This window comes from Dermochelys coriacea, chromosome 15 (assembly GCF_009764565.3).
Source record: "Dermochelys coriacea isolate rDerCor1 chromosome 15, rDerCor1.pri.v4, whole genome shotgun sequence".
Classification (NCBI taxonomy): domain Eukaryota; kingdom Metazoa; phylum Chordata; order Testudines; family Dermochelyidae; genus Dermochelys; species Dermochelys coriacea.
In genome coordinates this window covers 17,222,375-17,240,835 of record NC_050082.1, presented here as the reverse complement: position 1 = coordinate 17,240,835, position 18,461 = coordinate 17,222,375, and the positions used below count along the sequence as shown (strand labels likewise).

At 41.5% G+C, this 18,461-nt stretch overlaps 1 protein-coding gene across 30 annotated transcripts in view; it reads left to right on the top strand.

Moving 5' to 3' along the window:
- The window catches only part of FBRSL1 (fibrosin like 1), a 770,646-nt gene that overhangs the window by 685,365 nt on the left and 66,820 nt on the right, over positions 1-18,461 (top strand). For all 30 annotated transcript variants that reach the window (XM_043497666.1, XM_043497654.1, XM_043497665.1 and 27 more), the window contains one exon: positions 6,144-6,189. In XM_043497666.1, the coding sequence (XP_043353601.1) occupies positions 6,144-6,189 (46 nt within the window). The remainder of the gene's footprint in view (positions 1-6,143; positions 6,190-18,461) is intronic.

The window sequence follows — 18,461 nt, the reverse complement described above, 5'->3', positions numbered from 1 at the left end:
GACACGCAGGCTAAAATGTAAAGTGAAGCTTCTTGGCTGTGTTTAACAAGGACAGCTGGAAATGCTTCTCTCTGCTCAGTGTCTCTGAGAACAGCTTAGGGGGCCTTCCACAGCTGTAGGACCAGTCTTGTCGAGGCCCCATGAACTTTCTGACCTTTTAAAAAAAATGCATTTATTTATTTACTTATATTGTCCAGAGACAAAGCTAGTGCTGTGGAGTGAGGGTGGGGAGGAGGAGGAGTTTGGCCTTTTCCTCTGAGAGGCAGCAATTGCCGAGAGGAAGCTGAATCACGAAGCATAGCTAATAGAGGGTATAGGAAAGGGAAACAGTGGGCTGTAGATGTTCTCTAGGGGGTGGGTTTGTGGGGGAGATGACAGAAGGGGGCAGGGAGGAAAGAGGAGTTAGCAGGAGACATCCTAGTAATTGGTGAACCTCCCAAGTCTTGCAGGTCTGCCCTGGAGGCTTCTCGGAACAGATCCATCCCTTTTGGTTTGGAAGCTTCCCAAGAAGAGGCTTTTTGGGTGAGATTTCCAGCACTGGTTAGTTTCAGCTGGGTGAGTTTTGTTGTGAGAAGAGCCTTTCTTGAGATTCGACCCTAGCTGCAACTGAAGGTGTCCACAAAAGAGATCCACTTCCTGGACACTATGGTGCTAATAAGTGATAGTCACATAAACACCACCCTGTATCGGAAACCTACTGACCGCTATTCCTACATGCCTCCAGCTTTCATCCAGACCTCACCACACGATCCATTGTCTACAGCCAAGCTCTACGATACAACTGCCTTTGCTCCAACCCCTCAGACTGAAACAAACACCTACAAGATCTCTATCAAGCATTCTTACAACTACAATACCGACCTGCTGAAGTGAAGAAATAGATTGACAGAGCCAGAAGAGTACCCAGAAGTCACCTACTACAGGACAGGCCCAACAAAGAAAATAACAGAACGCCACTAGCCATCACCTTCAGCCCCCAATTAAAACCTCTCCAACGCATCATCAAGGATCTACAACCTATCCTGAAGGACAACCCATCACTGACAGATCTTGGGAGACAGGCCAGTCCTTGCTTACAGACAGCCGCCCAACTTTAAGCAAATACTCACCAGCAACCACAAACCACACAACAGAACCACTAACCCAGGAACCTATCCTTGCAACAAAGCCCGTTGCCAACTGTGCCCACATATCTATTCAGGGGACACCATCATAGGGCCTAATCACATCAGCCACACTATCAGAGGCTCGTTCACCTACACATCTACCAATGTGATATATGTCAGCAATGCCCCTCTGCCATGTACATTGGTCAAACTGGACAGTCTCTACGTAAAAGACTAAATGGACACAAATCAGAAGTCAAGAATTATTCAAAAACCAGCTGGAGAACACTTCAATCTCTTTGGTCACTCGATTACAGACCTAAAAGTTGCAATTCTTCAACATAAAAACTTCAAAAACAGACTCCAAGGAGAGACTGCTGAATTGGAATTAATTTGCAAACTGGATACGAATAACTTAGGCTTGAATAGAGACTGGGAATGGATGGGTCATTACACAAAGTAAAAAGAAAAGGAGGACCTGTCATTACACAAAGTAAAACTATTTCCCCTTGTTTATTTCCTCCCCCCACTGTTCCTCAGACGTTCTTGTCAACTGCTGGAAATGGCCCATCTTGATTATCACTACAAAAGGTTTCCCCCCTCACCCCCCCCCCTCCTGATGGTAATAGCTCACCTTAAGTGATCTCTCTCCTTACAGTGTGTATGGTAACACCCATTGTTTCATGTTCTCTGTGTATATAAATCTCCCCACTGTATTTTTCCACTGAATGCATCTGATGATCCGATGAAGTGAGCTGTAACTCACGAAAGCTTATGCTCAAATAAATTTGTTAGTCTCTACGGTTCCACAAGTACTCCTTTTCTTTTTGCGAATACAGACTAACACGGCTGCTACTCTGAAAGAAGGTGTGCAGCCTTTCCAAAAATGAAAATTAAGCTACATTTTACAACCTCCTTTCTTCTATTTCCCAAAGGATCTGAGTGTGGGGCAAAGGTTTGGTTTTTACATATACAGAACCAGTCCACCTGACCCTTGTCACCATACAGTTTTGCTCTTTGTGAATCCAAAATTTGGAGCTAGCTAGCAGAAAAGTGTCTTGTGGTTGGATGCTTGAAGCACCAGGACTGGGGCCTGCGTACAGCAGAGATATGTTGTCTGATGAATCAATTCTGGATTGGGAAACTGGTGTTTTCTGCTCCAGGAATATCTATATCGCCTTTTTTTTCAATGCCAAGCAAGCATTGTTTCCCTGTTAACAATTTTTTAGGCTGGGGAGAAAAAAATCAGTAACTACTGGGAGGCCTGACATAGTTTTATTGTGCTATCTTTTGTGGGATGCCATTGTTCTTTGTTATATATAATCCTTAAATTACTAATCTGTAAAAGGGCTACACCTTTCAGATGTCCTGTGTTAGCAGGAATCAAGACAAATGAGGCACGGATTTTATTATACCTCAGTATTTGTCTTCAGGGAGAAAGGGTGTGCTGCATCATTTGTGGTTTTCACCTTCCATTATTAAAGCAAAAACTGCCCTTGCTGGGGCTACTGTTAGCAGGAGCTGAAAATGTGAGCTCCAGTGTGTTCTGTTTGTTATTAGTTTGTGTGCAGAAGGAGCAAGACAATGAGGAAACAGCATGGGTTATCTTTTTTTTATTTCCAAGCTGGGACGGGAGGGGGGAAAGAGTAGTTATATGTGTAGTTTCAACACCATTTAAAGTTAAGCCACAGAGCTGGGTGGATACTTTTCCTCTTTAGAACTGGGGAAGGTAGGACATTGGAGGGGAAGAAGGAAATAAGATCAAAACAGCAGCAGTGAATTAGCAGTTGTCAGCAACCCTGATGAATAAGACCCCCCCCCCCCCCAAAAAAAAAAGTCATGGTACAAATCTGCAAGCTCCCTTAAATGGAGGCTGGAAGGATCTTAAAAGGTTTTGTGTGATTCAGCTATGTGAACCACCTTGAAGACTCTTTACTATCCTGTGAAATTGTGTGTTTGCGCACACGCACGCTCATTTGGGGGTAAGAGAATCAGGGAAGAAGTCTGCAACACATGAAAAATGTAGAGCGCTCTGTCTCATAGAGAAAGAGGTCTTACCAAAGCGACAGCTTTAATAAAACATATCTTCCTCTGGCTGCGCTGTGAAAATGAAAGAGAAGAGTAGTTAAGAGAAGGACAGGCCCCAAATGCACAAGAAAGACTAGAAGTGTCTTCAGTCTGTAGGCTTCAGGCTGCGAATGTCTGCCTGCATCATCCAGTGATGAAAATAAAATCTGGTAAGCAGCAAAAGATTCCAGGAGTACACAAATCATTCTGCTCTGTAACCCTGCGACTGTCCTCCCCCATTCCTGAAACTTTGCTTCAGGTGGGCAGGGAGAGGAGGAAAGGAAATCCCTTAGCTTCATGCTCCTAAACCAAACACACGCACACATGAATTCCTGAATGGCTTGAGCCATCCATGTGAAGGGCTCTTAACTGGCTGAATTGCTCTCAGGGGAGGAATTCCACTTTTTTTAAAAAAATCCCTTCTGAAACATATGCAAATGAATTGCTTGAAACAGCAGAAATTGTGGGAGGGCAATTGCTTTAGCATATGCTTTGGTTTGCTAGATTTTTGCACTCATTAGTGGGCTTGCTCAGATCCATAGGTTTTTGTGTCCGTTTTCTTTAAAGGGAGAGTAATGGAATTGAATGATGTATTTGGATTCTGTCTCATTTCTACCTTCCCCAACTTTCTCACTGACTTTAGAGTAATTCTGTGAATAAACTAGTGCAGGCATTTTCTGTTTCAGAAATGGCCCTTAAGGCAAAAACAGTACTGATCCGGAGGCAAAGATCTCTATAAATGTATGCAAAACTTAATGTAAACACTAGATATGAAGGTTTATGTCTATAAACTGTAGCTGTGGTGCTGAAAACCCTGTTCTGTAAATGCTGACTCTTGAATGTTGAAACTTGTTTTTCTGTGTCATTCTCTCTGTCTTAATCCCAGATCTTTTATTTGCTCTTTAACCCTGAAATTTCTTGCTTGTTTGTCTTAACTTTTGATGTCATTTTAAACCATATTGATGAGTTCTTTAGCTGATGATTTGATATTTTATGGCGACATTGTGAGTTTGTGTCATCCCTCTTTGCTGAATTATGTGGAAAGGTGCCATCCTTATGGTTGGAGCAGGGACTTGAGCTTCAAGATTCCTGGCTCTGGAGCTGACTTGCTGTGTGTGACTTTGTGCAAGTCAGTGGCTTCTTTTTGCCAGTTTCCCTATCTGTAAAGTGGGGTAATATTATTTACCCACCTCCAACGAGCATTATGTTGCCTAAAGTTTATGAAGCGCTTTTAGGCCAAATCTTGTATGTATGTAAGTTGTTGGTTTTAGGAGCCATGTCCAAGCTGCAATATTCAGCCCAAATTTCAAACATCCTAGTGTGTAGACCCAGGGTTTTGATTCAGATGCATTCCTGTTTTCTGTCAGATGTTGCTGGACGTTGTTTGACAATATCTGGAAGAAGGTCTTACTCATGGATAATAAATTCAGAGCTGGCTCTAAACTATTTTATACACTGCTGCCATTGCAACATTACTGTGTTGCAGTAAATAACTAGCCAAAGTCAAGAAGTAAATTCTGCCCTCCGCTTCACCCATGCAGCAAAGGTGATACAAGTGTAATTCAAGGCAGAATTTGGACCATTATCTTGGATCATTTTGATACAAGATATGCAATGACCATACACACCAAGACTGAAGAGGCAGGCTCAAGTCAGAATTTCCTTACTTATTTTGTGAGTTGATGTCTCAGCCTCAGCATTGTTTCATGTTGTCTTCCCTCTCTGTTTTGTATAGCGTTCAGTATGATGGCTGCAGGTTGTGTGACTTTGTGCTTCTTAGAAATAATACTGGTAGAGATGACTCTTCTTTCTTATTATATCTGCTATAGGTCTTGCTGTATTTTTACTGTCTCTTTCTAAATCACTGTCTAAAATATGTAGCAGCGCCATACAAATCATCGCTCACTTATCATGCAAACTTCCCAGGGCACCTTAGAATAAAATCAGTAAAATCAAAAAGAAAGCAACTTAATTCAGCCCTGAGTTGAATTAATTAATTTTTAAAGCAGTGTTGGAGTTGGGTTTTGTTTTTTTGTTTTTTTTTATATCTAGCTTCTCCAGTTTTGTTCTCTCACATTTTTATTCAGTTTGATGCAAACTTGGAGAAGATATTGATAATTATCACTCTGACATTAGTAACATGTTGATAATGCCCACCTACCCAAAAATTAGCTTGTCAGTCTCTATGGACCTGTTATTGACCAGGAAAGGATCAGCTAGTGATAAACGATAAATTTGTTTATGCTGAAGTAGATGTACTTTGATAGCTGGAAAAAAGTCATCAAATTAACTAATAAAAGCTTTATTTACCATGAAGGGTTTTTTAAATGTCTGTCATTATCATCCCCGTTGCAACACAGTGACCCCGATTATCATGAAGCTGTTTACAAGGTTTAGGTTAATTGGATTTCTTAACTACTTCCCAGAGCTCTAAGGAGCACAAGTACAGTATGATGGAGTTGAAACAGTATAACACAGCCCATAACTAGCTCAGTGCATAGCAGCTGTGTCTGTCATTTGGTATGATATATGTAACACCTCTGTTTGTGCAGATGCATATAGCTGTAGCTGCACTGTCACTACACAACTACGATTTGTGTATTCAGTAAGAGAGGAGGTTTATTTTCAACAGGAGAGACTTTGAAATGTTTTACTTCAGCTTGATAGCCAATTCATTTGTATTTTCATATGAAGAATCATGAATAAAATAGCTTGTGTGTTGCATAGGTGCCTGAATAAAAGAGACGGGAGGATGTACTTGAGTGAGAACAGGACAGTGCTTTTATATGCTTTTCTTTCCTCTGCTCAAGATTCCTGCTTATTCTTAAATGGCACAACATTGCACCCTCCAGGTGCAGTGTGTAACTGCAGTTATGAAGATTGATTCATTCTGTAAGGACTATGTATTTTTGGTAGAGACTCCTATATTCTCTTTTAGAGTCAGTAACCCTTTTTCTGTTTTGTTTTCAGGCTTCTTTAGGCTCCGAGAAGTTGTTTTCCCCTGCAGCAAATAAAGGTAGGTGCTTTGGAGAAACACTTTCCTTTTCTTATCTTACCATAAGAACAAGCAACTCCGCCAGTGTATGAAACTACCAAAAATCTTGTGTGTGTAACAGGAATTGAATTTAATTGGAAGCCAGTGACTTCAATCTTGCCACATAGTGTTGTCAAAAAGAACAACCTCACATTGTCACAGGCTTGCAATGGTTATGTTAATTTTCCCAGCCACCTTGTATTAGGATGAGGCTGGTTTTTTTTTCCCCTACCAGATGGTAGATTTGTAGCAAATGTCTTAACGAGAGGGCTTATTGACGAAGCAGGAATCAACTTTAACTATAGCAGAGCTGCCACTCTGCTATAATACAAGCAAATCCTCATTTTTAAAAAAAAAACTAAGGAATATTTGTGTATCTATATTATTGTCTCGAGGATTCAAATATCTTTTCACACACCAGCATGCAGAACATTTATATCTATAGGGCTCAATCCTCCAAAGTGAAGTTTAAGGTGCTCAGTATATTGCAGGATTCTAGCCAGTAGTTTCCATTAGTATTAATGAGAGTTACCTGTGATATACACCGAGTGTTGCTAAGAGACGTGGCCTGTTCCGATTTCCTTTGGGAATTGTAGTAATACATTTTTAAATATACCAAGCCCTCCCTTTAGGACTCAGTCTGTCAGTAATATAAGGCTACTCTGGCTTGTTGCTTAGCTTCCTATGGATAATCTCACTCTTGGTTGAATGCTGTGGACAAAAAATATTTAAGGAACAGCCTTGTAGAAAAGAGTTGAAAAAAAAATTGAAAGCATTATGCTATGAATGGTTCTGCTCTGTCGTGCAAGAAGGCTGACATTATGGCTTTGTATACACTGCCAGTAAGTAACGCTGTTCTGCAGTGTTCCTTGTATTGAATTACAGAATAAAAACCATTTCAGAGCAATGATGACTACTAGGAAGACACAAATGCCTTGAAGGGGAAATGAGGCTCATTAATAAGAAATCATAGCGTGAAAAGGTTATTTCAAGAGGACCAAGAGGGGACTCGTTTCCCTCACCACTGTATAGGAATAGGAGCTAGCTAAGAAAAGGCTTTTTGGTTATTACTTGTTGTGTAAATAAATTTGTTAGTCTCTAAGGTGCCACAAGTCCTCCTTTTCTTTTTGCGAATACAGTCTAACATGGCTGCTACTCTGTTACTTGTTGTGTGTGTCTCAGGCTGGTTCCAGGCACCATTGGGCTGGACTTTTTAGAGGCTGTAAGTGCTAGAAATTTTCTTTCCAAGTCTTGCAAACTTTAAATGGTAAATGTGAAAACTGATGATGAGTGTATGACATTAGTACATTTACAGATGTTTTCACAAAATTATGCAGTCTCATTTTAAAAAAAAAAAAAAAAAAAAGCAAAGTACTGTGGGGGGATGGACGCCATTTGTCCTCTCTCCACCCTATTGTGTAGCTTAGGTGCCAAACCTTGGTAAGCCCAAATCCCATACAGCTCGCTCTCAAAAACAAAACTCCAGGAGCCTGAGTGAAAATGTGGCCCAGTGATCTAGTTTAGAGGATTACATTCAAGTTTCAGTAGTTTGTTGGTTCCTTCAGTTGTTGATGTCTGATGGGTTTTTTGCCCCTTGATATCTCAGAGCCACTCAGCAACATGAGTTTTTAGATTGCTGTCCATCATGTGCTGGTGGCAGTGAACTTGACAGCTTGGAGTCATCTACTCACTGGTGTTTCCATCACTGGAGTTGAAAATTATTACCCATTTATTTTGCCATGGATCCAGATACTACCAGGCTTTGGGCAAGTTTCAATCCAGGTATGAATTTTGTGGCTCATCCTTAGCTTCTACATAGATCTTGGTGTAGACACATGTCTACCAGGCTGTTTGCCAAAGGTTGAGACTGTGTCGGCAGACTACCTTAGGATTGGCATGGCATGGCATAGCATAGCAGTTGTATTGCAAGGTCAGGTTGAGTAGCATTGATAGATAGATATGGAGAAGCTTGAACGGCATTAAATTCTGACGCTGGTTAATGTTACAAGTCCTGCTATGTGATTACATCAGAGTTTTATCTTTCTCATATGCAATTAAAGGCAGTGTTAAATGATGATGCCTTTGTGATACCATATGGGCAGAGAGAGAAGGTGACCTTCAAGGACTGACATTTCAAACTCCATTAATAAGATGCCAAAATTAATTTAAGTCCTAAGTGCGAGCAATCGTGCAGGCAAAGGATTAGTTAAACATACAGTTTCCTGATTTGCACACACAAATGGTGCAACGGGTACACACTTCTCTTGCAGGCGTTCACATTGTGCCCTTCTTTTAAAATCTGTGCTTCGGGAGACGGGCGGGGGGATTGCAAGGGGTTACAGGACCAGCAAAAAGCAATAATTAAAAATCAAGCCAGGTCACTGAGGGGGTGCACTTAAAGCATTGTTTTACCAAAGCTTGTGCAGCTCAGATTATGGGAGACCACCCTCTTTTTTTAGACCGCTTTACGCACTCACTGCTTGTAAATTCTCAATAAGGTTTTTATTTTAATACATTATAATTCCATTTTTTCTTGTTGAAGAGCATCTAGAATTCTGTAGAGGTTAATCTCTTAGTTAGCAAGTTCTAGGTTGTTTGCATTGTTGGCATTTTTTACATGACTTTTTGTGGGGGGGGTTGTTAAACACATTAGGTCAGATTCATTCTTGGTGTAACACCACTGAGTTCTATACAATTACATGAAGGTTGCATTTGGTGCAGTAAATATTAGTGTCATTCTAGTTTACCAACAGATTAACAATGCAGTGAAGTATTAAGATGGGCAGCTTTTACTTTTCCATGTCTGGAATCATTGTAAAATGTAACTTTTTACCACCTTGCTCAGCTTCTCAAAAGGTCTTAAGTGCTGAATCTTTTGTTTAATGTTCCCTGTGTTACATTTGTCTTCTCCTCCTTACAACAGAAGGCCATTGCTGCTGTGGCCCTCTTTTGACACAAGTTGATGTGTGACAACAGATGTATTATGTAGCAGTCAGCTTCCCTGGAACAAGAAAAGGAGTACTTGTGGCACCTTAGAGACTAACAAATTTATTTGAGCATAAGCTTTCGTGAGCTACAGCTCACTTCATCGGATGCATTCCCTGGAACATTTGCCATTATGCAGGGGAGAGGAGGTGTCTTGACCCAAAGTGACCTCAGTGGTCACAGCTGTGAAATAGACTGAATTAGAGGATGTGGAGCTTTCTGGAGAGAGAGAGAGAGAGAGAGAGAGAGAGAGAGTGATTAAACACCCCAGGCAAGAAAATAGTAATGAAAAGTAAAAAAGCATAGAGGCCCATTTGTTCTGATGCCCTGTTCTTTTCATGCAGGGTTCTCCCAGCCAGTCAATGGTGGGAGGGCGAGAGGAGAGCTTTGTGGGACCTGAAAAAATAAAGTGCACAGGCAAGCTAGATCAAAGCTCCATGCTAGCCAGATGGATAGGAGAGACTGAGAAGAGGAAAAAGAGCAAGAGCTTCTGATACAAATTCAGATTTGTCTGTCAGCTTGCACCAGGCCAGAGGAGCATTTGCCCATTAAACACCCAAAGTGACCACAATCTGGCTGGTGTTTGGACATTTGCGGTGTTGAGTTTTTTAAGGCTATACTGGTGCACTGCAGCTACTGATTCACTTTTAGGCAAGTCCCTTGTTCCCATTTCATTGGAGGAAAATGATTATGCCCTATGGTACATGCAGCTATTCCAAGGGCCTTTCTTCTTGGTGATCCCCAGTAGTGCCAGTCTGTGCAGTGCCAGCCACGTGCCATTTCTTTCAGTGAGTTAACCAGTAGGGTGCCAGAGGAACAAGGAGAGCTTTTATTGCCAATAAGCCTTGAAACTGAGATCCTAATGCTGAGAAAATTTGGGGAGATCTGAGTTCTCTCTTGAACCCAGCTCCTTCCTCAGCCGCTGGGAGTACTGCAGTCTGAATGGGCTTCTTAAAATAGATGTTTCTTTAGTGGATTTAATGCTGGTGAAAGGTTTCTGGAGAGTGAAATCCTCTATCCCCAGAGCAAGCAGAGCATGGGAAGCTGCACTGAAAGCTTCTCCATACTGATCCCTGTCAATGTGTTTCAGTCCTGACCTGGAGCAATAACTCATGGAAGCGAAATGGGAATTCAGTGTCATTGTCCACTGAATCGTTGGCACTTCTTCCAAAGCTTCCAGCAAGATTGCCAGATGTGGATTTGTAAGATGACCACCTATCCACTAGGAACCAGACTGAGCGCAGCACCACAACTTTGCACAGTGCATAGAACAGCCATCAGGGATGGTTAGGAAGATAATATGAGCTGTAGGCGCTCAACATCTGCTGGGATCAGGCCTGAACTTTGAATTAGGCAGGCAATGTTGTCTGACGCATAGAGTACTTGACTGGGAATCCATGTTCCTAAGATCTTTGTCCAGCTGTGCCACATACTTGCTGGGTGATCACCTAACCTCTGTGCCTCAGTTTCCCCATCCACAGAATGAGGGATAATACTTGCCACTCCAGCATGTTGGTAGGCTTAATTAATTAATGTTTATAAAGTGCTTTGAGATCCTTTGTTGAGAGGTTTTGTGAAGAGTATAGAATATAAAGCATTGTTCTCACTGTAATAATAAGTGAAAATAGGTTTTGGGGTTTGGTTTTTTCTTTTCTCCATTTTTTTTCTCCAGGAAGAAAAATGCTTACCAGACTCTGTCACTTTTCATTGAACATATAGACATAGAGCTCTGAGGTGATCTCTTTCATTGTGAACTGAACATGTCCCCAAAGCTCTAAAGCATACAGTCCGTGTCTTAACCCTTTGACAAGAGGGAGCCAGGCTTGCTCAGCACGCAGGCCATAATTGTTAGCCATGGGATGCACCATGACCACCCACTCCCATGAATTAATGCAACTTATAATTCTTTGAAGTTTCCTTCTTTAATATTTTGTCCTCTTGACCACAGAAGTGTGCCGTGGGCCAGCAAAAGAGATTTCTTGTTAAAAGACAACTCAGAGTCCTGATGAGCGCATCTGAACCATAAAAAAGAACCCCTGTTCCTCTGAGATCAGTGCTGCATAATATTGTTGCCTTCAGGGGACTGTCTCTCCTTTTTCTCTTTTCTTTTCTTTTCTTTTCTTTTCTTTTCTTTTCTTTTCTTTTCTTCTTTTTTTTTTCCTTCTGCACTAAACTGTCACACTAAATCATTTTAAAAGCTAGAAATACAAAATCTCCAGAGTAGGACAGAGACTGTTAAATTCTTTGGGACAGAGACTGTCTCTCATTATGTGATTATATAAAGCCTTTTCCACTGGGGTCCCAATCTCACTTGGCATCTCTAGGTGCTACTAGGTAATAGCAATAATACACTGTAGAGCTTTTCACCAGAAGATCTTGATGTGATCTGTAGGCATTAAGCAAGTCTCCCAATACCCTTTTCAGGGAGGTAAGTAGCAGAATCGTGTGTGTGTGTGTGTGTGTGTGTGTGTGTGTGTAAAGTGAGGCCCAGAGAAGTGTAGTAAATGTGTTCATGGTCATACACCAACTCAGTGGAAGAGCCAGGAATACAGATACTAAGGGCTTTGCCACTGATTCCTCCAACTTCCTATTTCCCAATTTGTAACCCAGGCTTTGATGAAATTCTGGAGTCAGCATTTTTTTCTATGATGCCTGTTAAACCTAGTCCAATAATGTTTGCAGCCTGAATTTAAAGCTGGTGATTTAGAGCCACATCTGCAAATGAGAGGCCACGTTAATCACTGGCAAGGAGGGAAATCTTTTAACAGAAGCATTACTAGTACTATAACACTTAATAATCACTAGATGGCCAGACTGCTCATAAAGCCACTCCCCACCATTATTCTCAACTCTTTTGTCACAAATCTCACATTATTTGGTGTTTTTAAAGCCCCAGCTCCTGGAGTTGTGATTACGTGAGACTCTGTTTTGATTTTTTTAAATAGTAAGTTTCTAGCCTGCTTGGTTACAAAGAAAAGTTTGATAATGTGACATTCCACCAAACACTCAAAAACCAGATGGCAGTGAAAAAGAACTTCAAATGTATTATGTTTGAAAACCTCATTTTTAAGCCCGTCTCTTGATTTTTGAATGCTTTGGGTGGCAATACTGGACACATACCAGGATCTGGAATATAATTGGATCCAGGACCTGAACCATCCAAGGCCTCCTGCCTCTTTCTCTCTCTAAAATTTCTAATCCAATCTAACCACTCCTTGGATTAATTAATACATTAGCTATCAGGCTTCCTTGAATGTGCATGCATACATCCATATATAATACATATATAGTGGTCCAGAAAGAAGGAGGACTCTTGGTTTTTCAAAAACCATCTGGGTAACCATGACAAGGACACAGGTCAGAGCTACTTAGTCACATTTTTTGAAAACAGAGTAAGAATAACAGCCGTTAAGAGTGGAGTTCTGCAGGAATCCTTGCATTGCTCAGGCGCTGGAAGGCGCTCTGCAGTCTCTTTATAACTGATAATGCAGCTGTGTGGGGGGGGAGGGGGTTGCTTGCCCATGTAAGGCTTATTTAATAGCTGTCTACACCGTGATCTCTCTATAGTGGGTCCAAGGAAAATGTCACAATAACATGGAAGAGACCATTTTCCAACTGCCACTGTTCAATTCACTTAGTAAAGCTCGACTTACATCAGCCAGAAATGTCATCAGGCAAGTGGGCTACGGAGAAGGGCAATTTATTATTTTAATATTGATACAAATTTACTGTTGTCTAACACAAATAGGCAGATTCTGTTAGTACCATTTCTCTCCAGCCCCCCGCCACCCCCCCACCGGGTCAGTTAAGACAGCCACCTCCACTGTAATCTGCCAGGATAAAGCTTCCTTTGTCCTGTCGGGCTACAGCCAAGAGGTGAAAAGTTGAATTACAAACATTTCTAGGCCTTCTGGTTGGTGTCATGTGTGTTGTTTTGTTGTTTTAAGGTTATGGGGGTCTGTAGCTGTGTTCCTGTCAGTGGGATTGGAATGAATAGAAGCAATACTGTGAGAGATAAAACGTGTTTAATTATTTATTTGAGTATTACAGACTGAAATTGCTTTTTGATTTAAAGCATACAAGCCATGGATATATTTTTGGAGTAGAGAGAGAGAGACACACACATACATGCGCGCACACACAATTGCCTAGGGTAATGTAAAAGTCTATTTGCTCGACTGCCCTTCCTCCACAGGATTTGTTCATTTCCTTAAATATTTTAAATTTTAAATGCAGCTTTGTTAAATATTGTGGAGAGCTAACCGAATGCAGGGCCGTACCAAGAAAAATAAAATAAACAAAGTCGTGGTTATATAAATGTTATGAAAAGGATGGTTTATTTTCTTTAATTATAGTTTTTATTTAAAATAAAAAAACTTTTAGCAGCAAAGAAAATATAACTGGCATATTCATGCATAAACTGTAGTGATTCACTAGGCACATTTAAACTTTCCAAGTTCATGTAAAAGTAGCTAAAGAGACCATCAGATTATAAATCATACATTTAAAAAAAATAATTCCTACTGGCTACTAGTAACAGATTACTGAAGTTAAAAGATTTTTTTTTAAATCAGGTATGCTTTGCATCCTTTCTTCTGTTTGTTTACTTCTTGCATTTCTTTCTGGTGGGGCAATGAAAAAACAAACAGGTCAGTTTCCACGTTTGTTTCCAGTTGATTTCCCATTCTGATTCTGATCTATTAATAGGGTGCTAATGTTTAAATCCAAGCACAGCCACCCAAACACAATATCCGTTTTAATCATCTCCCCCCCTTTTTTTTAACTTCGAAAATACAGTCTATTTGTATTAAATTTTGTAAAGCTTTTGTTAACCAGAAAACTAAATGTTGAGTCTAAATCCATTAACTAGTGCCTCATCAGTGTGAGACTGTCTGGAACCAGTGTGTCAGGTATGAATGCCCTTGGCCTTCTGAGGAAAGTCCTGATCCAATTCAGGTCTGTTCCTAGTAAAATAGTGTCATCCTTCTCTACTGCCTTGATACAATGCTTATGCATTCTCTCAGGTTTCAGAGTAGCAGCTGTGTTAGTCTGTATCCGCAAAAAGAAAAGGAGAAGTGAGCTGTAGCTCACGAAAGCTTATGCTCAAATAAAGTTGTTAGTCTCTAAGGTGCCACAAGTACTCCTTTTCTTTTTATGCATTCTCTGTGTGTGCTGCACCATGTGTTTGTGATCTTTTTATAGCTCTCTGATGTTCCTTTCTCTGTTCCCCTCCACCCCCATGCTTCATATTTCTATTTGGGAGAAGCAGTTTGATAGGTGACCAATATTAAGCTGTCCTGAGTTGTATAATAGCTCATTAGGGACTCCTGCAGACACCGTAACTGTGTGCTTCATGCAGGTCACTAGCATAGCAGAGGCCAGAAGGACAATCGGCAAGTAATTTGACAGCAGGAGGGTAAAGAGGTGGGTGCATGGGGGAAGCTGGAACTGACCCAGAGGTCATCCTGCTTTTCCCTCAGAGCAATCAATGAAAGTGATCAGTGAGACCACCATGTGTTCTTTAATTGCAAATGGATCTGGTTACTCTCTTGTGCACACAGTGGTGTGGTCTGTAATTCCCAGTGAGTCACCAACCTCCAGCAACAGGGTCTTCATCATGAGCAGCGAATACCATTAGCAAGCTGCTGCTTCGCTCCTTCCCCCTGGAGACTTGAGGGCCCCCTCCTAATCTGGGAAGGCACAGGGCATGAGGTTGGTGAGCAGGATGCTTGCCATCCTGATCAATCTGTGTGGCAAGCAGTAATAGTTCATTCTCCACAACAGTTCTGTAGTTGACATGCTGTATGTTTCGGTAATTGATTTTCATATTAGCTTCATTTGAACAGTGTAAATCTCTGAATCACTAGCAGCAGCCTGGCCTGGCCTCTCCTGAGGGAATGAGGCAATATTGAGGGGGCATCCTTAAAGCCTTGAATGTTCCTGCCACTTCATTTCTCCTTTAAGTCATCCTAGACACACACACACTCTCTCTCTCTCTCTCCCCCATCCCTTGCAGGTTAACAAGGGCTGGACACTGTTCCCTGCAGAATCTTTTAATGCTGTTCTGAGCTGCTCAGCTGAATTGCAGCATGAGGCCTTCCCTTCCCTCCCTACCACTCAGAACTTGGACATTTCCTGTGTACTGTGGGCTAGAATCTGTTCTCAGTTATTCCAGTGTAAATCTATAGTAACTCTATTGACCTTATTTGGATTTATAGCAGTATAGCTTAGACTGGAATTTGACCTGGTATTTTTTTGTGGGTTTGTTTTTTGCCCTGTTTTTCACAATGGCTGTTTTTAAACTTGGCCAGTGTTTGTGCTGTTTAGAATTGAACTCTCTATCTCCAGCTCCATTCATTTTAATGAACTTTATGGAAAAGTCCTACAGAAGTTAATAGGAATATAAGCTTTGTATAGGGGTTTTAAAAACTGTCCTGTAGAGCTTTTTAGAGAATCATATTCCTTCTATGAGATTCTGTAGGACGGTTGAAAAGTTTGTGGAAAGTTTCTCATTCTTCATTCAATTTTAAGGGTTTTTAGACTAATTTTTATAGACCTCTTACTATGTTTCTGAAGAAACCTATTGGTTTCATCACTAATACATTCTATAGGGCTTATCCATAAAGAAATAGTCAGATTTGTGGATCTCTTTCTCCTGTGAAATGGGCGTTAACTTTTTGCTCTGTTGAAATGTAACAGCAGGGTGAGCTACAAATCCAAGAAAGCTTGGATAGAAAAAGTACATTTACTAGTAATGTTAAATGGCAGGCCTCTTACCCTCACGGTCCCTACATCTTGTTGGGTTAAAGAAATGCTATTTTTAAAACATCATATCATTACTCCCATTGTTGGTTTTATAACCCCCTTCCCACTCCTCCCCAGCCGTGGGTGCTGAAAGTAACCTTGTTTGTAATAGTTGCACTATTGGCATGGTGAAAAACTGTATTTTTAAGATATTGTGTAGTGATAGTTCACATGTTTCAGGAACCCTGAAAAAAGCCAGCTCTGCTTGTCCAATCCATCCTGGCATTAGCATTGGAATTTTTATCTAATTAAAAGAAAACGTCATTGTGTATGCAAGCATCTTGCTGCTTGTATCTTTCATGTGCAAGCTCAGAGCCGCCCAATAACAGATGAGTGGGCTGGAAAAGAAGTAAAATTATGTAATTGCCAGTTTCCTTCAGTTTCATTCTCTCTTTCATTTTGCATAAGGAAGGCTATTTAGATCTCAACTCGCATGGTTTTGGTGGTAGCCAGACATCCATGAAACTGCATCTGCTGCCATAGTCTCTGCTCACTCTGTATGCATCTGTTTGCATTCAGTGATGATCCAGTACTGAGGGACTATGCTTTCTGCACATGCCAGCCTGACAGTGTCTCCTAAAGAGGACAGCTTGTCCGTTCTGGCGCTTGATTCCTTTCTCCTGTGCCTTGGTTTGGGACAGACGAGGAAGAAATTTAGAAGCAGGCAGGGCCAACCAAATTAGGTTGAGTTTAAAGTTCAACAGGCTTTGCATTGGGTTGATGTTTGCACACAAAACTGCTGAAATTAACCTGCATCCTGGGAACCTGTCCACAAAGCATGGGTAATAGGAGAGGGCTAACCTCATGCAGGCAAATAGGCACTATTTCAGTTCTCTCTGTTCTATGGGGCTTGCTTCCAAATTGAAGGGCTGTCTTTGTTCAGTTGACCTTTTATGTGGCTGGCCTTCTCCAGACACTAGTGATGGGCTCCTGGGGTGGGGGTTCTACAAAGAATCCTGATTGAATGAGTCTAACAAATGTGTGAATATTGAATGTTGTTATTTTTATTATTGAACCAGCGATTAAAGCCAGATAGAAACCAGAAACAGACAGTAGAATGTGACAGTTAAAATCTGTACTGATTGGTTGAATGGACACAGTAAAGTAGATTATTTGATACTTTTTATAACCAATTCTGTGTGCACCTGGACATTTTGGTTGGAAGGTTTCTGTGTTAGAGGCCAGGCCCTGTCCCAGATTCTGGCCCCTTTATGCCATTCCAGCAGCATAAAGGCACGGTAAAGCTTCCCTAAGCAAAGAGCTGACTCAGGATTCCCCCCAGCATAGGGGGACACCCCAGTTGGCATAAAGCCTGCACAGTCAGTCCTATATCAGCTCTATGGCATAGAGAGGGTGTCTCAGGAAAGAGAAAGAGCATGGCTCCAGCAATACATAGCAGCAGAGCGCCTCATTGCAGGTCACTGCAGCCAAGCGTAATTTAGAGCTTCTTTAAATTACACTGTGGTCTGGAGATGAGCTCTGGTGCAGCTAAAAGTACTGGACTGTTTGCGCTGCTCACTTTTCCTTCAGGGACCTATATTGCGTTCAGGTCCACCCATACTGCAAAATCTGAATTTGGAAATACCCCAGCAGCCCCAGTAATTCAGGAGCATTGGATCCAGGTTTTTGGTTCAAACCCATGCCTGCTGCAAACATTTCCTTCACTGAATGGAGGCAGCTACGATAACCTTTTTCTGCATCATTTCCCGTAGGCCTTTACTAAACATGCCACCCAGGTGTCCCTGTGTAAAGCTGCTTCTCGCTGAGTCTGCTTCTGTTACTGCTGGCAGGCTTACCCTGCCGGGCTCATGACCCGACTCTCCCACCACAGAGTGTTAATTTTAAATAAACAGAGTTGGTGGGTTGTGATTTGGGAGGGTTTCCCCAGCAGGCAGTATTAGAAGTTCTGCAAAGGGGAAAGGCTCAGATTTGGTTTGAATTCTCTCCTTCCCTCCATTTTAATATGATCGCTCTGACATTGTTGTCGCTGAAGTATTGACTGGCAGCGCTGTGATTCTCTTACACACAGGCAGGAGCTGCCAACTCTTTCTTACTCAGCTAGCAATCAAGGCTATGGATTCCACGGTGCCAGAAGAGCTGTTGATCCAAAAGATTCTTAACATCTGCGAGTCATCTGTGTCCAAATTAGACTTAATTACCTCCCTTCTCCACACACTCCCAAAAATGTTACATTACCCAGCTGGAAAACATGTTAAATAACTTTTTGATGCAGCTGACCACTGTTGCAAACCATAAACTTATCTCAGTTAGCCATGGGGTTGCATCTCCACTTCCAAGTACATTGAAACCCAGGATAAGCACACCAGTCCCCCTCCACTTATAATGCATGAAAACATCGGCTTCCTTAGGGAGCACACACAGGGCAGTTGTTTTTTCCCTGCTCCGTAATTCGTTTGCTCCAGATGCTGTCGCATGCTGTCAAAAGCTGCTGTTGTCACAAGCCA